Here is a 27,076-nt window from a genome sequence, read left to right on the forward strand (position 1 = left end):
ATTGGCAACTCATTTGTACACGATATAGGATAATCATCTATTCTTATATAATCATATATGATCATATGTATATAGTGTACTGTTATATGATATATTGAGTGTAGAGCTTTTCTCTAGTTAAAATACATAATGCAATGATTAATTGGGGCTCCCTTTCAGAAGTTTTGTCTAATTAAAATACATAATGCAATTATCTTCTGGTGTAGGACGGCCTAATCTAATAACCCTAAATGAATGTGATATTTGAAAGTGGTAGATTTATGCAAAAAAAAAAAAAAAAAAAGATAAAAAATGAAGGTGGTATTTGAAAGGGGGCATATTTATGCAAGCATTGACAATAAAATTCAGCATTATACATCATAAAACAAGAAGGAAATAAGGAATATTAAGTAATGATCATGACCATCCATCACAAACATGTTGTATTGAACCTTAAAATCTGAATTTAGTTGGATCCGGCAAAAGATAAGACTTTCATCTTGCAATAGGTCCATCTAACGATCCAAGTGGATTATCTAATATAGGAAATATGAATTTTCTGGATTGGGAAATCGGGAAAATTCAGAAAAATTGATGGTTCTTCAAATCTAAGGTCTTGGGTGATAGGATCTGAAGAAGATCAAAATGTGGGGCTGAAAATCTTTTAAGATCTAATGATTTAGATTGAAAAGAAAAAAGGATCGGCTTTTAGATTTAGAGAATTTAGAAGAAAAGGAAGAAAATAGGTTTAAAGAAGAGAATACCTTGAGAAAAGAAAGGAGGGATAATGAGAAGATAACTCACTTCCCTGGGCCTCACGTCCTCTTCCAATCATTGGAAGTCGAAGATGGAATCATTCGGTCTTGAAGAAGCAAAAGTTCTTTCTTTTCATAAACATAATATAACATCCCTGAGGTTTACGGCAAAACACCCTTATAAATTTGTAATTACATAAAATGACTAAAATACCCCTATTAAAAAAGTTCAAAAAAGAAGAAGAGAAATTCGCACAAAAAAATGTGCGTGCATTGTCTCAAAACTCAAATAAATAAAATATTCATAAGTCTGGGACATCAGAAAGATACTTTCATCACTGACTGCTATTTTGTGACTTCGGCCCAAATAGTCTGGGACATCAGAACTATTCGAAATCTCTCTGACAATGAAACTGACAAATTTCAAGACCTCATGGTGTACATTCAAAGATCGGCCCCCAACAGCGATCACCCAGATAGTCTCGTTTGGCAGCTTGAGAAGTCGGGCCTTTTCTCCACTAAATTCCTCTATTGCAATACGAGTTTTAGACAATAGCAGCTGCATCAGGCTTTGCCTTTTATCTGGAAGCTCCTGGTGCCTCCTAAGTACATTTGCTTCGCCTGGTCAGCAGGGCGGAACAGAATTCAGACAATTGATAACCTCATCAAGCGCGGTATGCAACTGGTGAACATCTGCTTGTGCTGTATGAGTGACACATAATCGGCAAATCACCTGCTCATCCATTGCTCTTTCACGACTAAAATCATGACCGATTTCTGTCAGATTTTTTCAGTGCCTTGGTGTAATCCTGAGTCGACCTTCGGTTTAATGCAGGCTTGGAATGGGATCAAATTGGGAAGGATCAAGTCTTTGATCTGGCGTCTAGCTATTATCGCTATCTGGTGGGCTGTCTAGGAGGAAAGGAACGATCGTTGCTTTAATGATGTTTCTTCGACTGCCGTGGTGGTGGGGTCTAGGGCTAAAAGATTAGTGATCAAATGAGCTTCTATTGTAAACGATCTTAAGTCTTTTGATTTTAGTTCTTTAGGTTTCTAGGGCCTGTCTGCTACCTCAGCAGCTGTGTCCCCTTTTCCCTTTCCCTTGTTGTTTTCTTCTTTGCTCTTTTCTAGTTTTAATGAAATTTCTAGTTGCTTCTAAAATAAAATAAAATATTCATAAGATAAACTCAAATCCAAGATGCCCGATGGGCCCTAATGATATGGCAATAAAGGTGGGCCATGACGATCCAATGGTTCGATCACAATCATCGCAATCCAATGGTCTAAATATCTCATTCAAGCAACTTACATACGTCATGAACACATGTGTAAGGTCTTCAACCTCTAGATACCTAACCTGTACCCGTCATCTAACCACATTCACACAGGTAATGCACGCCTCCTGCGTTGATATACTTTGAATGGTTTGATGTCCGCATCATCTTCCCTCCCTTTTAGGTTGTAACTTTTGTGTTTTTTGTTGTTGTATTCTTTTCTCGTTACCTTTTGCTAGCAAGTCTTCAAAAAAGGAAAAAAAAAATTCCTTACTAAAGAAACGCGGTTGAGTTGCATAGTCTTTTAGTAGGTGTTAATATTATTCAATTATAATATACAATTCATCATCATCATCATCATAGCCTTGCCCGAGTTAATTGGGCTGCTTTATGAATCGTGTTTCACCAATCATATTTGAAACAAGAAATCCCATGATTTGTCAATCATACTCTCCAACTTCATTCTCATATTCTCCATCATATGGTTAGTTATCAAAGTATTATTTTGGTAATGTTTATTCATCCATGACTTGCTAATCAAAGAAAAAAGTTTATTCATACACGACTTATTCTCTCATTTATTACAGTGTATATATTAGCAAATCACTGGCATCATTACTTTGAGATAACTCCACGTTCTTTTTTAATTGAATTTACTCTTTAGATTCTTATTTGATTCCAAAATAACCTAAGTTGTTTAGATGTCTATATTTACCCTTTGTGATTTGTGTGTTGATATATCCTATTGTCTTATTTGGAAAAATGTGGTTGCTCTCAAGAATGTGTCACCATCATCTTTATAATCATCAAATGCTTATTACACATGGGTTCTGTCTATACAGCAAGCAACACTTGTGTTAAATGCGTCTCGTCGGTTCCGGTACACTTTGGACTTGAAAAAAGAACAAGAAAAGGAGCAAACAAGAAGGAAGATTAGGGCACATGCCCATGTTATACGAGTAATGCCTTTTTCGTATGCAAATAAATATGGCCTTTACATAGTACATATAATTTCCTTTGCATTTTGACCTCATAGTTTTATTGTATCAGGCAGCATTTCTTTTCAAGGAGGCTGGAGAAAAGCCTGTTCCTGGTACTTCTTCAAATACTTGTGCTAACATTGATTTGTGATAAGAAAATATGAGGATAATGTTTTTCTATAGATCACAATTTATTTAATTTTGAGCTCAGTATTGTTTGCCTAGAATTGATAAAGAATTTATTCTAGCATGTAACTAATTGTTTTGGTGTTTATGATTCTGATTTTAACCATAGATTTAAATATCAATATTGTATTGGTTGATATGGGTGTATCGTATCCGTATCGACACGAGATGATGCGCGATACAGGCTGTATCAGCCTGACACGAAAAAGCGAAGCCGTATAAGCTTGTATTTGCATTGATATGACATACCCGTATCAGTTTTATCAATATGTGCTTAAAACCCAACAGCCGGGCCTCTTTCAATTTTCTTCCTTTCCTCTCTTACCTTACAAAATTTTCACTTCAGAGATCATTTGAAGACTATTTTCAAGCAAATCTACGCTACATTTGAAGATTAAAACTTTGTTTTTTGGAATCGAATCTATTGATTGAAGCATAGATACCCGATTTGGGGAAAATCCAAAAGAAGATAAAAATACTATTTTTTCATTTATTATTGTGGAAAGCGAATCGAAAATATAGTATAAACCGAAATTGAAAGAACCATGCTTGATTTCTTCTCGATTTCGGGATTTTCGAATCTTTTTAATTTTTCCTTTTAATTAATTATTTTTTTATTTTTAAAGGGCTATGAATAATTTTTATTAGAATAAAACGAATGGCCACAAACTAACCAAACAATACAAAAACCAACTATTAATTTTGGAAGATAGAGCTAGCTACATTGACGTCAAAACTGAGAATATAAGTGGCCCATTTTAACATGTCTCTTTTGATCATCCAAAAAGGTTGCTCTTGCGACCTGAGCTTTTATCAAAACAGCGAGTGTTGTGCTTGCCCCATATATTCCAAAAGCACGCCATAATACACAACCTCCATATGGGTGACCTATCCTTTTCCATTCGCACTTCGTGCCAAGCCCATAACATTTGTGGCACTGTCTAAGGCATCGACCATTGAACTTCAAACAAACCGAGAATTTGATTCCAAATCTGAACGGAGAAGGGCCAGTGAAGCAGCAAGTGATCTATAGATTCGACATCGCTCACACATAGGAGGCAAATGTTCGGAAGGCACATACCTCTCTTCTGCAAATTATCTAATGTCAGGATCCTCCTTCTAGCAGCCAACCACACAAAAGAGGAAATCTTTGGGGAGCTCTGTAGAACCAAAACACGAAGGGCATCGATCTTTTGGCCTCGATCCTAGAAGGTCTTATCTTGTTGAGGAAGGATTTTATAGAGAAGGACCCAAAAGGAGAATGCGGCCGTACCAAGGAGTCAGCCTCTCCCAGAGAAGGGACAAAGTGTTGAAGATGTAGCAGTAGCCTTGCATATTCCCTAGCCTTTGCGTCCGATAGACCCCTTCTACACGGAGGACACCATGTACGCTTTCTGCCTTCAAAAGAAAAACATCTATCAATCGTAATGTTCTTTGTCATTGATGAAAACACCAAAGATGGGGATACCTTTGGAAAGGTATTCTCCAAATGAAAAAAGAGAGTATCAAAGGTGTTAGTTTTGAGTTAGGCAAGGGAGATAGAATTCGCTTCTGGAAAGACACTTGGATGGGAGAGATTCCTCTTAAAGACAGATTCCCAAATATGTTTCGTCTGGCTTGGAATCAAGACATTTTTGTTGCTGACTGTTACTTGGTTTTGGCTGGTAAGACTGACTGGAATCTGCAATGTAGAAGGAATCTTGAAGATTGGGAGATCGATGAATATGTGAATTTGCTTTTCTGCATTTACAAATCAAGCCCAAATCAGTCGAATGCCGACAGGATCATATGGAGATCGGAAAAATCTCTTATCTTCACAGTTAAATCGTTGTACAATCTGCTTATCTCCAACCAAAGTTCAGCACTTGATCATATGTCTCATCAAGTCTGGAACTATTCGGCCCCTCCGAAATCTTTGGTCTTTGGATGGCTGGTTGGGAAAAGAAAAATCCTGACGGTCGACAATTTGAGAAAAAGAGGGATGGTTTCAACAAATATTTGCGTATGTTGTATGGGGGAAGAAGAATCAGTCGATCATCTTCTCATTCATTGCCCTTTTATAGCAAATATATGGGCAGATTTTCTTGCTTGTTTTAGAATCAGTTGGTGTCTTTCAGGTTCGGCAGACCTTCTTCTGAAAGCTTGGCATGGGATCAAAATAGGAAAGAGAAATACTTGGTTATGGCATATGGCTATCCCTGCTATTTGGTGGTCTGTCTGGGAAGAAAGAAATGGTAGATGCTTTAGGAATGTCTCCAATCCTGCTGATGTGGTTGCTTCCAGAGCAAAACATTTGATAATTGAATGGGCTACTCAAGTAGATGTTTTGAAGGATTTTGATTTTCTTTTCCTTGGAGTGTAGTTGTTTCTGCTTTCTCAGCAGTCTCTCGCTCCTGCTTTTGTTTCCTTCTCTTTTATTAATATAAAATCGTTACCTTTCAAAAAAAGAAAAAAAAAAAGATGGGGATACCTTCAACAGACCTTTGAACTAGGTATCTTCCCAGAATCGAACACGGGCACCACTCCCTAGGCTGAAAGATGAAGAAGATATAACCGAGGGAGGAACTGAGATGATGGCCTTCCATATGCTTAACGTACGGTAATGTGACAACTTCATGGATTCCCAACCCCTCTCCTCCAAACCGTACTTTTGAGCAATAAGAGACCGCCATAGCTTGTTATCTTTAACACTGAATCTCCATTGCCACTTCCCCTATAATGCTACATTCATCGAGAACAGATCTCGCAATCCTTCTCCCCCTTCGTTTCACTAGGTGAAATTTGTGTTTATCCTTGGCCCCTTGCCACATAAAGTCCCTGCGCAACTTTTTGAGCTTATCTAGAGCTAATTTGGGGCATTTATAAACAGACATAAAATACGAAGGCAGATTCAATAGAGCTACTTTCATCAACATAATACGCCCGCCTAAAGATAGATTTATTTCTTTCCACCTAGATAATTTCCATTCAAATTGTTGGATCACCTTGGACCACAGGTGTTTCAGGGGCTTCCCTAAGCATAACAGAAGGCCGAGATAAGTTGAGGGGTGGGGACCAGCTTTGCAGTTTTTTTTTTTTTTTTGCATAATTGGGTAATTTTCTTTAGGTAACCTGATTCCAAGCATCTCACTCTTGCCTGAATTTACCCTAAGCCCTGACACCTCTTCAAAGCATTCCAATATTTTCTTTAAATTATTTGGACAAATTATCATCACAAAAAAGTAGCGTGTCATTCTCAAACTGCAAGTGGGATATGGAGGGACCAGTGTTGGATGTACGAAAGCCCAAGATTAGGCTCACCTGTTCCCCTTTATATAACATGCTGCTAAGAGCTTCTGCCACAACGATGAATAAAAAAGGGGATAATGGGTTGCCTTGCCTCAGCCCTCTGGATGCCTTGAAATAGCCTATAGGTGATCCATTCACCAACACTAAGAAGGATACAGATGATACGCATTCCATGATCCAGAAGATCCATTTATTGCCGCATTCATTCCTTCTCAACATGTTTTCCACAAAACCCCAATCTACATGGTCATACGACTTCTCGATATCCAGCCTGCAAACCCCTCCCTTCTTATTTTCCTTGTGCCTAGAATCGATACATTCGTTAGCAAGAATAGCTGTGTCCAGTATTTGCCTATCAGCAACAAAAGCGCCCTGATTTCTCGAGATCACTGTCAATAAAACCGACCTGAATCTGGTTGCCAGCACCTTAGCCAATATTTTATAGGGGTTGCCAATGAGACTTGTGGGTCTATTAAGCAGATAATGATTATGCGCCCTCTTTTTGGGTATAAGAACTATGAAAGTGGCCCCTTATGGGTCTAGGTAAATGTCCCTTGTTGTAAAATTCATGTAGAAAATCCATCGTATCCTTCATAACCGTGTCCCAAAATATTTGGAAGAAATGGATTGGGAATCTGTCGGGGCCTGGGACCTTGTCGCCTAACTATGTATTGATCGCTTCCTTGACTTCTTCCGAAAAAGTCTTTTTTAGGAAATCCCTGTCTGATTCCAAAATGCTTCAAAATTGTAGATTGTCTAAAACTAGCTTCGACCTAACTTTGCTGGATAGTAGGTCAGAGTAAAAAACTACTATGGAAAAACTGATTTGATCCTTGTCTTCTAGCCTGATCTCTCCTACTGATATGCTGCTGATGAGATTATTTCTGGCCCGGGCATTGGCTATGTCATGAAAGAAAGATGTGTTTCTGTCACCTTCCTTCAGCCAAATAGCTCTAGATCTTTGCCACCGCATGATTTCTTCCTGCTTCAATAGTTTGGAGTATTCCGTCGCAAGATGTAGTTGCCTGTTTTGATCTTCTACAGATAGCAATTCCGCCTTCTCTCTGATTTGTAAATCCTGCAGCTCACTGAAAATGTTGGTGACCTTCTCTGAATTTTTGCCAAAAATCTCCTTCCATTGTGACAGTTTTGATCTGAGGAGTTTGATCTTCTGGGTCAACCTATTGGTAGTGGAGCCATGAAGAAATGATTGCCACCAACCCTTGACCATATCTGCAAAATTATCAGCTTCTATCCACGTTAGCTTGAACCGGAATGGTTTAGGGCCCTAACGAATTGGCCAATGATCGGATGTTGTTTTGGGTAGAGCCTGTGAAGGTACCATAGGAAACTTGGCACCCCACTCTAGCGACATCATAAACCTGTTGTGGCAGCCTCTCTCTGCCGTTGGACCATGTGTATTTTGCTCCACCTATGGGAATGTCAATCTATTCATTCTGTCACGTCCATTCCTCAAAACCTTTGATGCTTATGGTGACCCGACCTGATGGAGACTTCTCGTGAGCGAATCTGATAACATTAAAATCTCCCTCGACACACCAGGGAAGGTTGTACGAGGATTTGACTTGGTTTAATTCAACCCAGAAGAAGAGCTCCCTGCGATTTGGAATGCATGACCCACATACTGCAGTGAAAACCCACCTGAATTGGGATGCGCTATCCCTGAGAATGACCGAAACTGAGAAAAAGCCCTTATGATGCCCTTCTGAGACCCATACATCTTAGTTCCAAGCTACTAAGACTCCACCTGTTGTGCCTTCTGCATCTAATGCTGACCAACCTATCTTCTTGATACCCCATTCGTCCTGAAGGATGTGGTCATTGAAATTCTTTAACTTAGTCTCTTGCAGAGTTAAGATTTGAATCTTATATTTCCTGCAATTTTCTTTTACTTAGATTGGCTTGTTGATGCTCCCCAACCCCCTGATGTTCCAGCTTAATATCTTCATTGGCAACCATTTCTCGACCCCCTGCCCTTATGATCATCGTTATTGATGATAACGATGTCATAATTAATCAAACTACCAAGGCTTTGTAATCCCTCCAACCTTTTGGAAATTTAGCCCTGGGCTTTTGTCTGCACATGTCCCTCATCTTTTGCTTGCCTCGTTCCTTGACGAATTTCATGAATGCTCAAACATCATCGTCTTCAGCACCGAACGTCATACCGATGGATTTACCAACACACCCTAGCATATCCTTAAACCTTTCCATTTTTGACAAAGAGCTCGAGCCCTGCATGATAGGATAATCATCAATAAAAAAGGACGGGGAATCTATCGCTTGTGGCGGGAATTCCATGCCTGCCTGCAGCGGAGTGACATCCAGAGCATCTACAAAGAATTCCGAACCGTTTGCTTCTTCTGGAATGATGGATGATTCCCCCTTTTTATATACAAACTGCTAAGGTTTGTTCTTCCAATAACATGGCAGAGGGCAGACAATAGCAATCGTTTACACCTGAAGCTGTTCCTTTGATGTCATGGTAGAATGGGTAAGTGATTTATTGCCATTATATATATATAGTCCTGATGTCATGGTAGAATGGGTAAGTGATTTACTGCCATTATATGATTTGTTTAGAATGTTTATGTTGCAAGGTTATGAGTATGTTGGGGAATTGATGTTTACACCAACACTGTTGATAGATTGACTGTCTGGTTCTTTTGATAATTCATTAACTACAACTCATACTTTCGTATTACTAGAAGTCAAAAGGATGTATCATCAGAAAGAGTGGGTGCAAATGGTGCTTCTGCTTCATAGTTGTCCTGTATATCTTCCTAATTAGAGTAACAATAGTTAAGGTAACCTTTTTTTTTTGGTATCTCCATATATGATGAATCAGATCCTTGTGATGTGGCTGGTGTGGTTCTTGAAGCGTTGAGTGGAAATATTGGACCGTGAAAGCTCTTGAATTGCTTGGGTTCCAAACCCATTGGTCCTGGCCAGGGTATAAACTTCCTTTATTATGAAGCAACTCTGTTATCCTCACATATTTGTCGATGTCCTCATCCAGAAGATCTGTTCTAAATGTAGGATTCAACACCAGTTTTCTTCCACCATTGAAGTGTATTGTGCATGAGAGAGTTTCTCTCCCTCACTACCCAATATAGAAGAGGGAAGGCCAGGCTTAAAGGCCTGTCACTGCACCATCTATCCTCCCAAAATCTAATACATGATCCATGTCCGGTAGCAAAATCTATTTCCTCATGGAACAAGTTTGCCACTTTAAGAACTGCCTTCCAAATAACGGTCACCATATAAGAAGATGTTGCAGCCATGAACCTCCTCCTGTTCTCCTTGCTATGCTTACAAGCAATCACCTTGTTCCACAAGCTGTCCTTTTCCTCTCCGAAATCTCATAGCCACTTTTACCGAGAAGAACTAAATTGAAGAGTTTCAGAGATCTAATGCCAAGAACCCCCTTCTCTGTTGGTTTGCATACGTCCTTCTTGTTAACTAGATGAAATTTCTTCTTCCCTTCCAATCCTCTCCATAAGAATGCCCTTTGGATAGTTTCCAGCCCCTCAATGATGCTGTTCCACTACAAATATATTATGTTTTACCTCTAATATGAAGTTTGATCCAATTGTGGTATTCGTTTTATCTTGATGGCTGTATAAGAGAATGTTTAGGTTATTATCCTCATAAGATGTCTTAATGGCTTTAAAAGTGTGAATTGAAAGCATGATTTGATACAAGGTTACATCTTTAGCTTCGTTTCTCTCTCTCTCTCTCTCTCTCTCTCTCTCTCTCTCTCTCTTTGAGGGATAATGAGAATTTTCTTAAAAAGCCCACCGACAAACGAAACGGGAAAAGAAAACAAATGAAGAACCACAAAGTACATCCTGTAAAGCAAAGGGAGATCGCAATCAGCTAGATCTTTCAGGAGAGAAGCCCCACTCAATCATTAACACTTTAACCTTGCCCACCACCAAATCCTCCGAACTGGAATTGTTTCGGAAGGAACGACTGTTTCTCTCTCCCCAAATAACCCACCAAAGAGCTGGTAGGATAAGATGCCACATTATCCTTTCTTTCTTCCCGGCCGCTCCTCCATGCCAAGCCCAAAGAAGCCTCCTCGGGGTAAACAACATAACCCAATTTGAATTGAAAATAGCTAGGAAATGCGTCCAAACTTTATAAGTGAAGGGGCAATGGATAAACAGATCATCGACTGTATCCGCCGCTTGCATACACAAGGAGTATATATTTGGGATAATCATTGACCTCTTTCAAAGGTTGTTAACAGTTAGGACCTTGTTCTTTCCCACTAACCCGGTGAAGGCAGCAGCCTTAGGAGAGGCACCATGAAACCAATTGGAAAGTGCGATCCTGCTTGCCTATTGACTCAATTGTCCGAAGCATTCCATAAAAAGATTTGGCGGGAAACCGATCCCGAGTTGTGAACGCGCCACACCATCGAGTCAGTTCCCATGTATGGGGAGGGGGCCAACTTCAACCGATCTAGCAACCTGACGAACTCCTCAATCTCATTGTCCAAAAGGTCCCTCCAACTAGGAGGCACCTAGATAGAGTTGGATCCACAAGAATAGAAGTACTCTGCTACTTTGATATCTCTGGAAGGCTCCAAACGAGCCAACCCTAGAAAGACTGGTTCAACGGGAGGTCACCACACCAGATGTCTTCCTGAATCTTACTTTGGTGTGGTCTCCAATTGAGAGATGCCTTTCTAAACAACAAATGTTTTGTTTCTGTCACTTTGGTTTAACCCATTATATTCATCTTTGCCTTTTCCATGCTATTTCTAGGTGGTTCTGGAGGATTGCCTGTAGCCCCCACTAGTGGTTATGGGATTGGACAAGAGCAACTTACTACAATGACTAGGGATCAAGACATTTCTTCTCTACAAGAACATGGAGGGGCAAGTCCATGTCACATCTTAAGCTTCACATTGATTCTCTTACTATTATTTTGTCATTGCATCAAGTAATGTATCATGTATTCATATTACTTCTACAGGTTAAGGGGATAGCTGATTTGTTGAAAATGAATGTTGAGAAAGGAATTGGTGGAGAAGATGACGAAATAGCTCATCGGAGGAGTGTGTTTGGAGAGAACAGTTATCCTCGAAAAAAAGGACGAAGTTTTTGGGTATTTTTTTGGCCAATACTGAACTTTTGGTGGTTATTTTATGTTCATTACTGCCTTTGTGGTTATCTTATTGATATTCATGTGCTTATGTTGTATAGATTTTCCTTTGGGAAGCCTGGCAAGACTTAACCCTTATCATCTTGATGATAGCGGCAGCTGCATCATTGGCATTGGGCATAAAGACAGAGGTGATTTTTAGTAATCTTTCTTTACGCGTGTGCGCACCGTGAATGTCCTTATTGTTTTGACAAACATCCTCACAAGAAAGAGTCCTGACGTATTAATGTTGTTCGTCAAGTACTTTTTTCCATGTTCTTCAACGGAACTTATATAGTAGATTCGTAGTGACTAATTTTTTTTTTTTCAGTAGAATAGTTTTTGTTATAAATATTCTTCAAAATGCTGCTTGGGTCTGTAGTTCTTGATTGCAACTGTGGTTTTGAATCTTCGATTTCCAAATTGTGTTAGGGCATCAAAGAGGGATGGTATGATGGGGGGAGCATTGCTCTTGCTGTTATTCTCGTTATAGTTGTCACAGGTATGGAACTTTTAGAATAACAATCACCCTGTTATCTGTTTCATGTGCACAGTTCTTTCCCTTTCTGTTCATGTTTTAGAAGCACTTTACTTTCCAAACAGGAATATTTGTCAGATATTGTTGACAAATAGTGTGACACAATCTTATTTATATTGGCCTTCAAGTTTTCTAACCAGTTAATCTTAAAAAAGAAAGAAAGAGAGAAAGAAAAAAGAGTCTTCTAACTGGATCTAATTGCACACCAATTGAAGATTTGAAGTCTTTGCCTTTATCTGCAAGATAAAGATTAGAGGGAAGCCTCCAGCAGGAACCGTTGGTTCATGGAGCAAAGATGGTAGTAGTTGATTAAGGTCAATTCCTGTCTCTGATTAGGCCAAGTTTAGACAATTTGGAATTTGATCATATCAACGAGGCAGATGCTTGAATGCTTGAATCTCCAATTGCTGAAGAGGAAGTTCGAGAGGCATTGGAGCAGCTGGGGGCAGGTAAGGCTCCAGGGCCAGAGAGATATCCTATTGCCTTCTTTCATTTCTTTTGGAAGGTTAAATAAGATTTGATGCAGTTTATTAAGGAATTTTATGATAGTGGCCGATTGGCGAAGGATATGGAAGCTTCCTTTATTGCTCTTATTCTGAAGAAGAATGAAGCAAAGGAGTTATCTAACTTCAGGCCTATCGGTCTTCTAGGCTCAGCCTGTAAGATTCTTGCTAATGTGCCGGTGTTGAGGCTCAGAAGAGTGCTCAACTCGATCATTTCCTTTTACCAAGGAGCTTTCATTAGGGGAAGACAGCTTCTGGATGGTGCTCTAGTGGCTTACGAGTGCCTAGATCAAAGGCATAAATACCGAAAAGGAGTAATATGCAAGTTAGACTTGGAAGAAGCTTACGGTAATGTTGATTGGGATTTCTTGTAATATATGCTTTGAAGAATGGCGTTTGAGGTTCATTGGAGAAAGTGGACGCAAAAATGTGGGGAATATGCTAAATACTTTGTTTTGGTAAATGGGTCCTTGAAAGGTTTCTTCGTGGGATCTAGGGGGGTCCAGCAAGGTGATCCCCAATCTCCCTTCCTTTTTGTGATTGTACTGGATGCATTAAGCAAAATTCTCTCAGAGGCTTGAGAAGAGGGTCTTATTGAATGATTCTTGGTGGGTGGAAGTAGGCAGATCGTCACATTTGCAATATGCAAATGACACAATTATTTTTGCAAAGCTTAGAGAGAGCAGCTGATTCATCATCAGTGCATCCTGAGGTGTTTTGAGGCAGCGTCAGGTTTAAAGATTAATTTATCCAAGAGTGAATTGTTTATATTCAACTGGAAGACGGACAAGTATTGAGCTGGCAGCCATTCTGGGGTGCAAACCAGGGTCTCTCCCATCCTCTTACCTAGGATTGCCCTTATGTGTTGGTTCCTCATCAAAAAGTTTGTGATCCTGTAATTTCAAGAATGGAAAGAAGGATAGTAGGCTGGAAAGGGTGATATCTGTCACTGGGAGGCTGTATCATATTTATCAAATTGATGTTGTGAATGTCAGCTATACTGACCTATTATTTGTCTATGTTTCGTTGCCCATCAAGTGTTCTATGCTAGAATCGAAAAAAACTAATGCGAGTTCCTATGTCAAGGATTGAATTCAAAGCACAAGTTTCATCTCTTAGATTGGAAGGCGTGCAAACCTACTTCTCAAGGTAGAGCTGGTATTAGATCAGTGAAAGTGATGAATCCTTATTGGGAAAATGGATGTGGATATTTAATTTGGAAAAGACGTCCCTGTGGAGAGGTAGTAGTAGGTAAATAAGGTATTCATGCAGATGGCAGGTGTACCTCATTAGGTGGCCGATACGGACGATCTCAGCTTTGGAGTCTGTAATGCTCCAAGGGCTTTCCGTTATGGTGGGTAAAGGAATCTCAATTAATTTCTGGAACGATCAATGGTGTGGCGGCATATTTTACGAGATCGATTTTGTCGGCCATTCTCGATAGCATCCAATAGGGAAGCAAAAATAAGAAACTATTTGGAGATGGTCTGAAATCATGTGGAATGGTCCCCAGTTTTCAGACAAAATCTCTCTTACAGTTGGGGGAGTTAATTAACGAGCTGAATGGTGATCCGTGGAGGGAAGATAGATCGAATTGCTGTATAAGCTTCTGAAGGGGGATGATGGGCCTGGTGCTCCCACGGGCTAGCTCTGGAAATCTAAAACTCTCCTGAGAGCTTTTGCATTTGCTTGGCCAGTGGGTTGGGATCGCATTCTGACAATAGATCGCTAACTTCATCTGGTGAATGGGTGTCTAATGTGCCTCAACAATGAGGAAATGTGAATAATCTTTCTATTCACTGTTCCTATGTAGTCACGGTTTGGGAATGGTGCTTCCAACAATTCCAGGTGGTGTGGTTGATGCCTCCTTCAATCTCTCAGTTAGTGGAAGTTTGGAGATTCTATTGCTCTTGGCTGAAGAGGTCGTCCATTTGGAATCTCGGCTTTATTGCCATTTTGTGGGCAATTTTGAGGGTGAGGAACAATCATACCTTTAACAGTGTTAGTGTTCCATTTTCATCTATCATTGCTAGAGTAAAACGTCTCGTTTGCTTATGGGTGGTAGCTATGGGCTTAATGGTTCCTCCCAGTCAGGGTTTGGTCTCTTGTTCTTGGTTGCATATTGTATCTAATGCCCTAGTCTTGTAATGGCCTTTAGGCCCTTCATTTTCCTTTAATAAATATCATATTTACCAAGTATTAGTGTTTGGGAAGCGAGTTAGCTATCTACTTGATCTATTCATGTTTCCAAGATGCTGCCATGACTCACAATTTCTTCACTTGAACTTGCTTTGAGCAATTTCACCTTCCAATCAAGCGTAGTTTTGCATCTTGTGATTTGGCCCATCTTTTTACCAGTAATGAAATTTTTTTATTAAAAAGGGAAGACTTGTGGGTCAATACAAAGGAGGTGCAATACAAGAGAGGATTGATCGAATGAGGGGAGCATTCCCATTGGCAGAAGTGGAGGTGGAACCTGATGTTTCTGCCCAAGAGCAAGAGAGTAAATGACAGCGGAAACCGTCACACAGATACCATTGAATGTGCCATTGTTCATTCTGTCCAAAATGTCCATAGGATGTCTAGGAAACACAAATCCCAAAATATTTTGCTTTTCTTGCGGGACCAACAAATTCTCCAAAGTTAGAACAGCTGGTGAATGGTGTTGGGCATAGACTATACCGCATTGAACTGTCTAAGAATCCAAATCCAAACAGCATGTACGAGCTGACAGTGGATAAGGTGGTGGACAGTTTCAGCATCCCATGAACACAAACAGCACCCATTCACAATAATTACCCTCCGACCACCATGGTATTAACAAACGGTTATGTAATGGTGACGGTGGGAGCTGTTATGTGATATGGGTTTGTAATGCCCTTTCTGAAAAAAAAGGCCTGTAACAAGTGTTATCCACTGAGTTTGTGATACGTGGCTGTAATGCCCTTTCCATTAGATGATGCTGAATTTGTGGAGTTTGTTAACTTGCAAAAGTTTTCGGTGCAGATTGGTCTAGTCTTGAGCGAGCCGAATTCATTCTCTTAGAGAGAAGAAAGTCTGGAAAATTATCGGTTTCATCTTTCTTCAGAATGTATGTTTGTTGTGTATGCAGAATGAGGAATCAGTAAACCATTTGTTTATCCATTGTGAGTTCGCAAGAGTAATTTGGGAAGCCTTCTTCAAATTATTCAGAATTGCATACCCAATGTTAAAAGAAGGGTGTTATGGGCCCATAATGGGCCAATCTGGGGCCCAGGTCCATAACAGTCTGACACAAGGGCCAATAGATTTTCTTCTTTTCAAAATTTTTTGACCGTTACAGGGCCATAACAACCAGCTGTAGCAGCCATAAGGCTGGCTATTACAGCCACCTTTACCATTATTGAATACCTTGCTGATGGCGTAATTAATCCACCATGATTAAATATAATAAAAGGTAAAATCATGCAGCGTCACAAGTATTTCTTATCAGCCAAGGGAAGTCTTGTTTTCACTATTTGGCCCAGTGAAATATGGATGAAAGTAAAATGAGGTAGTGATAAATATGTGGCATGCCTGGTAGCTTACTTGGATGATGGTCAGGTAATTGGGACTCATGTTTACCTGGCTAGCTGCAATTGGGGTCTATGTTGTGGAGTTGGAGGTCATATTGATGTGTTCAACAGGCAACACATGCTTTATTTCTTGGTTCCAAACATCACTGGTATGGGTAATGAAACAAGAGAATGTTTAACCATAAGTCTATATTTCTGTGGGGATGTTTAAGAAGATGAAGTAGAGGATTGTATTTTGGGCCTTGTGGATTTCCTTTTTTAGGGCCGTTCGCAGGATGATCTCCTCTGTGATTTGGGTTGTTCTTTAGTAGTTGATTTTTATCGGGTTGTTGGATGGCCTCTCTGCCTCTGCTCGCTCTTTCTTGTATTTTGCTTTTGTTTAAGTAAAGGTTTTAGATGATATGAGTTTGCTTCATGATAGGCTTCCATGCACAGCAACACAATACTTATGGTCATATTCTGTTAAGAAGAGAATGAAATATGGACGTTGATATACTAATGGTCATGTTATATGTTTCTCTTTTTCTTCTGTCTTTTAGCTGTCAGTGATTACAGACAGTCGCTTCAGTTTCAAAATTTAAATGAGGAGAAGCGAAATATACAGTTGGAGGTGCGTGTACCGCAACGTGAGGATATTTATCTTGAAATATCTTTCCCTTTTTGTTCATTTTATCTCTCTAAATATAAGTTCTGCGTTTGTGCAGGTTATTAGAGGTGGTCGAAGAATTAAAATTTCAATATTTGATATTGTTGTTGGTGATGTTGTACCTCTGAAGATTGGTGATCAAGTTAGTGCTCATTAAATAGTGTTGGGTTAATTTAATTGAACACATTCATTTTCTGTATTAACATTTATTGCTGCATTGAAATTTTCATCTAGGTCCCGGCAGACGGCATTTTTATTAGTGGCCACTCACTCTCTATTGATGAATCTAGTATGACCGGGGAGAGCAAGATTGTAAGCTGTTATCACTTTTTTTTTCTTCTATAATTTTAGTAATAACACGAATGTTGATTCTTAACCTTCTTGATTTATTGTAGGTCCACAAGGATCAAAAGGCACCATTTTTGATGTCTGGATGCAAGGTGGCTGATGGTTATGGCAATATGTTGGTAAGCATTGCTTAAAAACTAAAAACTTGGGTAGCTATCATTAAATATGCTGGCCTAAATGTGCACAAACTTTGATGGTCATAATTGCCTGCACATGAAGGTATGTGTATCTATACATTCATGATTGCATCCATATAAATGGGGTCCCAATCCAATACAGTCGACACTACTATAACTTATGGTTGCGTCGAGTGTCAACCTCTGTGCGACCCACCTTGGTGTGATGCAAAATCCAAGCCGCCCACCTCAGACGTCCTCCCTTTTATATCACATCCATCTTATTCAATAAATTCGTATTATCAGAAAAAAAAAACCGCATGCTTGCTTGAGGTTGCCGGTGATGACTTGTTGACATCATACCTCAGGTAACTGGTGTCGGAATAAATACTGAATGGGGATTACTGATGGCCAGCATCTCAGAGGATACTGGTGAAGAAACTCCATTGCAGGTTTGTTTTCTGACGCTGCTACTATTGATAATAGTTCCTTTTATTAATATGCTATTTGTGGATGTCTTAAATAGGTACGTCTAAATGGTGTTGCAACTTTCATCGGCATAGTCGGGCTTGCTGTAGCTTTTTTTGTGCTTGCTGTTCTGTTGATTAGGTAAGCAAGAGCTCAGTAGTTGTATTTTTGTTAGCATATAATTCCAATTAATTATATTTAACAAACTGTGGTGTCATAAAAATTTGCTCAGATACTTTACTGGACATACCAACTCAGATGGAACTGTCCAAAAATTTAAAGCAAGGAAGACAAGTTTGGGTACTGCTGCTGATGAGGCTATAAAAATCTTGACTATTGCGGTCTGCAATCCTTGCTTATATATGTTATTTCATTATCTTTCTTGTGAAAAATGGCTGAATGACCATTGAGTTGTTATTTAGGTCACTATTGTGGTAGTTGCAGTGCCTGAAGGGCTCCCTCTAGCAGTGACCTTGACGTAAGTATGTGTTACTATTTTATCATTTGAATAATCACACCATGCCCACAAAGGTTCTTTCTTGTTTCCAAATGTCGACCTCTTTTCTTTTACTTTGACAGACTTGCATACTCAATGCGGAAGATGATGGCAGACAAGGCCCTGGCACGTATCTTTTCTCAATTTGTAACTTCAACATTGCCAAGGAGAGTATGTTCTTATGGGTCTAACTGTGGCTGAGTACAGGTGAGGAGGCTTTCTGCTTGTGAAACTATGGGCTCAGCTACTACAATATGCAGCGATAAGACAGGAACTCTGACCTTGAATCAGGTTGGTTCTTCAGTTTGTTGTTTAGTTTTTTTTTACGGCTTAAAGCTTAAAGCTTAGTATTTGTGGTTGTACCTTTAAGATGGCAAAATGTTCTAGTTTCTATGTTCTTTTTAGGTAAACTTTATAGGGGTTGGAGTTAATTTCTGATTTTTGTTTCTACGGTTAATGTTGTGGATTCATTGCAAGTTCTACATTTCCCCTTTTAATACTTAAACTTGTTCTTTTGTTGTTACAGATGACTGTTGTTGAGGCATATATTAGTGGAAAAAGAATCGATCCAGTGGATAATACACGACTTTTATCTTCTGATGTGTCTTCTCTATTAATTGAAGGCATTGCACAGAATACTACAGGCAGTGTCTTTATGCCTGAGGTGAATTTGCTATCAATCTGTGTGGTTCTTTACGTTCATATGTTCCTTTTTCTTCATGCGTTTACATTCAATTGCTGGTTACTTATACCCATATAGTGGAGATGAAATGGTAGCTGTTCTGGCTCAGTTTGTAGGATGATATCTGATTTTGTGGTCATTAGCTAATCTTTTTGTTTTTCTTTCTTTTTTTACTCTCTCATTTTGTGTCGACAAAAAAGAACTTCCATTGAAATGAGATCGAAATACAAGTTTAAGGGATCTAGGATGCCCTATGTTAAACTTTACCCTTGCTGACTCATATGTTGTGGCTTGCTGTTAAAACTCGATAATCATGTACTATGCAACCGACTGATGCAGACAGGATACTCTTGTGTTCTTGAATTATTTCTAGTTCGGTCGATGCAAATATTTTCTTTCAATTCTTAGAGCCTGTTTCGATGGAGGCGGTTCTGATCAAATTAGTTTGTTTGACTTAAATTTGTTTCAAGTGGGAGATGGCATGGACAATAATATGAAAACCATACCCTTTTATATTTTTCTGCTCAGGGCGGAATGTTTTGGATCAACCAAAGGTCTTGGCTGTTTGAGGAAATAAAATAATAATAAACATTTGAACTTGGGATTCACCCCCCTTCCAAACAGGCACTTAACCATAATGTCTGGAATATGAAGCTATTTGCTTATCTTTTGAAGCAATATCCCCTGCCAAAATAAATTATATATATATGTGTGTTTCTTTACCATCAACAGGATGGTGGAGCTGTAGAGGTGACAGGTTCACCAACTGAAAAGGCTATCCTTTCTTTTGGGGTGAAGGTACATTAGGATGTTCATATTTGTTACAGTTTTCCGTCATTACCCATCAAGTACTAATTTGTATAATTGGCATCCATGTTATAGCTGGGGATGAAGTTTGATGATGCAAGATCTCGGGCTTCAGTTCTTCAAGTCTTCCCATTCAACTCTGAGAAAAAGCGCGGTGGTGTTGCATTATTACTGGTATTGTTTTACTTGCACGCTATGTGTTCAATAAGATTTACATTTACCAATCATAGAAATATGTTGAACCGCCTTTTTACTTGCATTCTCTCTTGTTGTTGAGATTTCTCCTCAACTAGGCAACTGCTCCAAGGTGTTCTGTATCCGTTACGATACGCCCGTAAAGGCTGATACATATAGTTAACGGCTATGTCTGATACGCGATACGGGGGTGAAACGAATCAATTGGTTTTTTGGGACCGTATCGACCGCTACAGTAGCCGTAAAGGTCGTTACAGCACATAACAACCATTAGCCCTATAACGGTCGAAAAACGGCCACTTTTTTTCTATTTAAATCAAAATTTCTCCTCATTTTTCACTTTTCTCATTCCAAAAACTTACTTAGATCATTTCACAATAGATTTTGACCACTCTTACTATAGTTTTTAAGATTAAAACCGTAGATTGAAGTGATTTGAGCAAATAGAAGCTTTGAGGGCCATTTTAAAAATAAAATAAAATTGAAGAAGTATTATTTATCATTTTTTTTTTTTTGATTTCTAGTTCTAGTGCTTGATTGTGATGTGCAAACATTAAAAACATATAATCATATCACAAATTCATTAGACAACTTGATACAACACTCTCACCAATGAGTGGAGCGTTACACTACCATAAACATATTCAAAACAAAAAATGAATACATATTCGGAATACTTACATTATTCTGGTTTTTCTAGATATTTTTTTCAGAATTTTTTGGGCAAAAGAAAATTTTCAACCGTTACAGGGGTCATAACGGTCGTTACGCGCCCCGTATTGACCGTTACGGCCGATACCCGTATCGGTAATGGTCGTGACCGTTATGGCCACCGTTACCGATACGGAATACCTTGACCTGCTCTATCATCATCATCTAAGCCTTATCCACTTAATTGTGGTCGGTACATGAATCCTGTACTGCCATTGTTTGGATTCATGATGAAAGTTATGGCATAAGTTTGACGCTGGCTACCAACCTGATGCAACCCCCCTCCTCTATCCGGGCTGGGGACTGGCAATGAGAGCACAAAACTCCCACGGGCGCAATATCATAGACTATTACATAGGTTGATTACTATCAAGTGTTATCTAATAGCCTATTACATAGGTTGATTACTATCAAGTGCTATCTAATAGTCTATTGCATAGGTTGATTACAATCAATTAGTTAATCCACTTGCTCTATGAAATGATTAAAATGTTTTGCATGTGGTCACTTCATTCCCTCAGATACTAAATGTGCTGGATCACAGAATGCATCTACTAGCTGATTGCAGTAGTGAACCACTGCAAATTTTTCGTCCTATCACATCATCATCATCTATGCAATATCCCACTAATTGGGGTCAGCTGCATGAATCCTGTTTTGTCATTCCACTATTGTGGACTTCTGTCCTAGCACATAAACATTCGAAATCACTGTCCAGTTGCAAGCTTAATGGTGTTGCTGTATTGGATGCATATGCAGATACATCTTATTGTGTACACTGTACTGGCTAGTTGAGTGCATGCTTTTTTGAAATTCACACTCACCAAATTTGCATGTGCACAACAAACGACTTATTTAAAGATGACACTGGTATCTAATGTGTTTCCACATGTTTGATGGGAGCAGTCTATCTGGCACATTCATTTTGAATTCATTCATACTTCATGCAAATTTTCTGCGATCCACCATTCTTTCTCATGTTATTGTAATTCTAGATGTCTCTGCTTGATAATTGCAGGCAGATTCTGTAGTTCATATACACTGGAAAGGGGCTGCTGAAATAGTCTTAGCGTCTTGTACAAGCTGGCTTGACCTTAATGGGTCAGTGCAACTATTGGATCAAGATAAGGTGAGATCCTTCGGTTCTTTAACTGCATTCCAAGTAAAATAATTGCAATTAGTTATTGAATCATATTGCATTGCGCAGGAAGATGAATTTAAGGAGGCTATTGAAGACATGGCAGCACGTAGCTTGCGCTGTGTTGCATTCGCATACAGATTATATGACCTGGATAATGTTCCAAAGGATGAAGAGGAACGGGAACATTGGAAGTTGCCTGAGGATGAGCTAATTTTTCTTGCCATTGTCGGTATCAAGGTATGGCATCCTCATATTATTGTAGATGGTTATTCATGTTCACATACATGCTTATTCAGGAATGTTCTTTATTGTGTGTTAATCTTGATCACATGAGCCTAAGGAGGAAATGTTTGGTACTTCTATCAACCGCAACTTCTTTAATTAAAAAAAGCATCCATAAAGAAAAGAAAGGAACAGTACAGTAAACTTCGGTTACCAATATGATAGAATTTTGTCAAGGGGAACCCACAACTCATGGAAATCTATTAGCCCATCATTTTATCAAGTATTCCTCTTTCGAGTTCTCCTTCCTGCACATGATTAAAAGAAACAAGTGACTCCTTGCGAACATGAAGGGCCTCTTTATATGCAGCCACTGACTGCAGCCTATTTTACATGCAATCTGTTTATTTGCCCACATCAACCAACATATCCATTTCGTTCATCCTTCATTTCACTTTACGTTGTCATTTTTCATGTAGTTTCCTATTGATTTCTTCTCTAAATGAATGTATTATGGTGTAGGATCCATGTCGGGAAGGTGTCAAGGATGCTGTACGGCTTTGCACAAATGCTGGTGTTAAGGTAGTCTTCCACAGCCTTTATTGTTTACCTGTTTTTTTTTTTTTAAATAAAAATAAAAATCAACATCAAGGATATGTTATTAATTGCCCATTTGGTATTGTGGATCTCCGGTTTCCGGGAACTTATGATCTTGCAATTCTTGAAGATTCATTGTTTGGCACTGTTCAAGTTTTGGGAACTCCGTATTCCAAGCAAGAAAAGTTCCAAATAAGCAACTTCAATTCCTCTTGCATGGGGGTTACAAAGTTCCAGGAACTTTGTGGGTGCCTTCGTCGTATGATTCTAATACATGAGATAAATGGATGAGATCCACCACTCATTAGGTGCGTCAACCATGACAAGTCCATAGCTAAAATTACATGTCACCTTATCCCAGTTGTCCAACAGAAGGCAGGACATTCATGATGGATGATCTAGATCAGTGATCAGACCATTTAATAGTAAAATCAATAGGGGTTATCCTTTCCACTAATCCTTGCTTGGATGGTTAGGTCATCCACCAAAGTATTTTCTCCGTGAGATGGGCAATCAAAAGTGGAACCCACAACATGGACGGTCTTGATCAGTGATCGGATCTTCCCTAGTATAATTATTACGGATAGTCCATTTCCCTATCCATCGATTAGTTGTTTAGAATCATCCGACAATGCATTTTTGTTCTGGTCAATAAGAGGTTGGACCGCATCGTGGATGGACTAGATCATTGATCTTACCTGTCTATTATATTCAACAAGGACTGTCAATTTCCTTAACCAATGAATGGATTTTAGGAACATCCAATGGAAGTAAGGCTGTCAACAGGCCGGGTCTGGGGTTGGCCTTGGCCCAGATTTTGAACTGTTTTGGGCCAGGCCGTCAGGCTGACCCTTTTCAAAATTCTCCTTTTGGCAGGGCCGATCCCGGCCCATTGACACCCCTAAATGGAAGTGATTTTTCATAGAAGTGGGAATGACCTGATGGATGGTCTATACTCAAGATCAATCATTTTTCATAGAAGTGGGAAGTAGGGCCTTTTCTTGTATAATCAATATGGAGAGTTTGCTCCCTAGCCAATAAATTGATGTTAAGATCCATCTGATTAGAGTGATTTTTGAGAGATGGGAACTCAAAGGTGGGACCAATGTTTCAAATACCGTTCATAGCCTACACTACAATGGAGTGTGTAGCATAGCTAAAAAGCATAAATCCCTTGTAGCATACGCGACAGCTACATAGCGTGTAGCGTTTGTAGCATACGCTACTATATATATATATATATATATATATATATATATATATATATATATATATTTATGGGAAAAGGTTCTATGCGGTCGAGCTGTGCGGGCCCCACCATGATGTATGTCGAACATCAACACCGTGCATTTGATGGGTCCCCTTTAAATTATGGGATATCCCAAAAAACAGCTGTATATGGAACTTAGGTGGGCCATGCCATCTAAAATCATGTGAAGACATGCCTAAAACATATAAAAGCACTTGGTGGGGCCCACATGAAATTTGGATGCATTTGAAACTTGGTCTGACCCCTCATTCAAGTGGGACACACATAATGGATGGGCTGGATTTGTGAACCACATCTCGGTGGCCCCAGCAAATGATTATGAATGTTTTAATGGAGGGTAACCCCTTTCAACTTTTGTATGTGGTGTGGCCCACACAATTCACGGATTGACTTGATTTTTAACCCCTAGGCCCACCATGGAATGGTGCATCTGACTGATGGGGTAGATGTTCGACTCACATCACGGTGGGGCCCACATAGCTCAACCTCATGAACCATTTCCTTATATATATATATATATAAGGAAATGGTTCTATGCAGTCAAGCTAATGGGACCACCGTGATGCGTGTCGAACATCTACCCTATCACCAAGTACAAAAGTTGAGAGGGGTTAACCCTCCCATTAAAACATTCATAATCATTTGTTGGGCCCACCGAGGTGTGGTTCACAAATCCAGCCCATCCATTATGTGTGTCCCACTTGGATGAGGGGTCGGACCAAGTTTCAGATGCATCCAAATTTTAGATGGGCCCCACCAAGTGCTTTTATATGTTTTAGGCATGTCTTCACATGATTTTAGATGGTATGGTCCACCTGAGTTCTGTATACGATTGATTTCTGAGATATCCCATAATTTAAATGGGACCCATCAAATGCATGGTGTTGATGTTCGACATGTATCACAGTGGGGCCCACACAGTTCGACCTTATGGGAAGTTCACATGAGCTCGACCGCATAGAACCATTTCCCACACACACACACACACACACACACACACACACACACACACACATATATATATATATATATATATATATATTAAGTTTCACTTTTTAAAAATTGTGTAAAATTCACATCATAAAAAAGCCTTAAAATGTAAAGTTAAAACCAAACCTTTTTATGTTTACTTTCACTTAAAATGGTGGTGATCCTTTGTTAAAGTTGGTGTGAAACTCACACATTAAAAAACATTTTAAACTAAAAAGAAAAAGTGTTTCAAAAGAGTGTTTTCGAAAACCTCTATTTGTATAGATGACATCTGTATTGTACTTAATACTCATAACCAGTGGGATTTCTATTTATTTCTTTTCATACTTGGGAGTTGTACTTGTGGTTTCAATTAGACATTATTAATTAAAGTGGTTTGCTTAGAAAGTTGTTGATGCTATAATTATTTGATTTGTTTCATAACTTTATATATATAGATTAGCTTTTGATAAATGATAATTAGTAACTTGTTTGAATATGCTTATACTTGAAAAAAATAAAAGAATGAATCATTTGTTAGGCATTTTTATAGTTTTTTTTTTTTTTCTTACTATTTATCATATTTTTCCAAATTTTAAATTAAAAAATAGAAGTATCATGTAGCTTAGCTACACGCTACGTTATTTACGCTATACGCTATGGAGGGCCGAATGCTACGCAACACGTAACCTCTATTTAAAACACCGGGTGGGAACCATATGATGAGTGGTCTAGATCAGTGGTTGGAATTTTCTAGTATAATATGAATCGTCAATTTTTGTACCCATTCAGTGGATGGTTAGGATCATCTAGTCAAAGTGATTTTTGTTGGAAATGTGCAGTTGAAGGTGGGTCCCACATTATGGATGGCCCAAATCAATGATATAGACCTTTTTTAGTTAACCAATATGGACCATCCATTTCCTTGCCATTGAATGGTTTGCTACCACTTAGAACTTTGAATCATCTGATCAAAGCAATCGTTGAGAAGGATGGGAAATCACAGGTGGGCTCACATGGATGGTCTAGATTAATGTTCGAATCTTTTCTAGTATAAAGAATATCGGCCATCCATTTTTTTTCCATCGTGTGGATGGTCGGGATCATCCGATCAAAGTGATTTATGAGAGGTGAGATACCAAAGGTGGGACCATCCATGTGATGAATAGTCTAGAACAATGTTTGGGCCATTTTTTGTATCATCAATATGGACTGTCCAATTCCTAACAAATGATGGATCTGATCAAAGTGGGAACCACATGGTGGATTGTCTACCTCAATGATTTGAAATTTTTGTTGTACGTCTGATTGGATGGTTTGATCATCCAATCAAAGCGATTTATAAGAAGCATGTGCAATGAAAGGTGGGGCCAACATGTTGGATGGTCAAGATCATTGATTGAACCTTTCCTAGTATAAACAATATGGATATTCCATTTTTCTAGTCACAGAATACATGGCTGGGATCTTTTGATAGATGATGGGCAATCAATAGTGCCTCAAACGATCAAAGATCGGAGCTGCTTCTTTTTCTTTTTCTTGTATAATCAATTCACCATTTTCCAACCAACATGACTAGACAGCCTAATTTTTTAAGCAGATCTAATCCTTGGATTCACGCATGTGCAACATATTAGCATGTGTGGATTCCAGGCATTCTGGTCCATGTCATATAAACAAGAAAACTTTGATGTCAGAATCTATGACTTCCTGGAAGTTGTAGATCTAGGATTTCAACAAGTTCCAAGATCTTAGGAATCTCTATTCAAGGTGGTCGAAAGGTATGAAATCAAAACAAATTACAAGGATAATCAATTAAGGCAATGGATACACAATGCCACTCTATGGGAGGAACAGGACTTGCCTTTGGAAGGATATCGTGATGGAGCTAGTCTCTCTAGTGACATGACTACACGATATGGTAACACAGGCGGATGGATTTTTTAATCCCATTGAATGCAAACCAATGCTTTCAAGGAACAATGGATCGTCACAAGGCTTTCACATTATGCTAATCAGTAATCACCTTCAATAATATGATGCCCCATAAATATTCGCAGTGGAGATACAATAATCATAAGAAGCCCCATAAATATTTGTAGCGGAGATAACAAGGTGATTCATCCATTAAAAAAAAAAAAAAAAAAAAAAAAAGGAGAGCAGAGGTGGAGACGCA

At 39.0% G+C, this 27,076-nt stretch overlaps 1 protein-coding gene across 1 annotated transcript in view; it reads left to right on the forward strand.

Moving 5' to 3' along the window:
• Positions 1 to 27,076, forward strand: part of LOC131256674 (calcium-transporting ATPase 5, plasma membrane-type-like) — a 51,596-nt gene that overhangs the window by 14,612 nt on the left and 9,908 nt on the right. The window contains exons 3-24 of the mRNA XM_058257655.1: positions 2,851 to 2,967; positions 3,059 to 3,101; positions 11,259 to 11,371; positions 11,470 to 11,601; positions 11,700 to 11,789; positions 12,070 to 12,139; positions 16,772 to 16,842; positions 16,937 to 17,020; positions 17,113 to 17,190; positions 17,274 to 17,345; positions 17,711 to 17,794; positions 17,869 to 17,951; positions 18,043 to 18,151; positions 18,233 to 18,288; positions 18,390 to 18,432; positions 18,514 to 18,597; positions 18,833 to 18,970; positions 19,721 to 19,786; positions 19,871 to 19,969; positions 21,720 to 21,830; positions 21,909 to 22,079; positions 22,587 to 22,646. Coding sequence (XP_058113638.1) covers positions 2,851 to 2,967; positions 3,059 to 3,101; positions 11,259 to 11,371; positions 11,470 to 11,601; positions 11,700 to 11,789; positions 12,070 to 12,139; positions 16,772 to 16,842; positions 16,937 to 17,020; positions 17,113 to 17,190; positions 17,274 to 17,345; positions 17,711 to 17,794; positions 17,869 to 17,951; positions 18,043 to 18,151; positions 18,233 to 18,288; positions 18,390 to 18,432; positions 18,514 to 18,597; positions 18,833 to 18,970; positions 19,721 to 19,786; positions 19,871 to 19,969; positions 21,720 to 21,830; positions 21,909 to 22,079; positions 22,587 to 22,646 — 1,974 coding nt within the window. The remainder of the gene's footprint in view (positions 1 to 2,850; positions 2,968 to 3,058; positions 3,102 to 11,258; positions 11,372 to 11,469; positions 11,602 to 11,699; positions 11,790 to 12,069; positions 12,140 to 16,771; positions 16,843 to 16,936; positions 17,021 to 17,112; positions 17,191 to 17,273; positions 17,346 to 17,710; positions 17,795 to 17,868; positions 17,952 to 18,042; positions 18,152 to 18,232; positions 18,289 to 18,389; positions 18,433 to 18,513; positions 18,598 to 18,832; positions 18,971 to 19,720; positions 19,787 to 19,870; positions 19,970 to 21,719; positions 21,831 to 21,908; positions 22,080 to 22,586; positions 22,647 to 27,076) is intronic.

Source organism: Magnolia sinica, chromosome 9 (assembly GCF_029962835.1).
Source record: "Magnolia sinica isolate HGM2019 chromosome 9, MsV1, whole genome shotgun sequence".
Taxonomy (NCBI): Eukaryota; Viridiplantae; Streptophyta; class Magnoliopsida; order Magnoliales; family Magnoliaceae; genus Magnolia; species Magnolia sinica.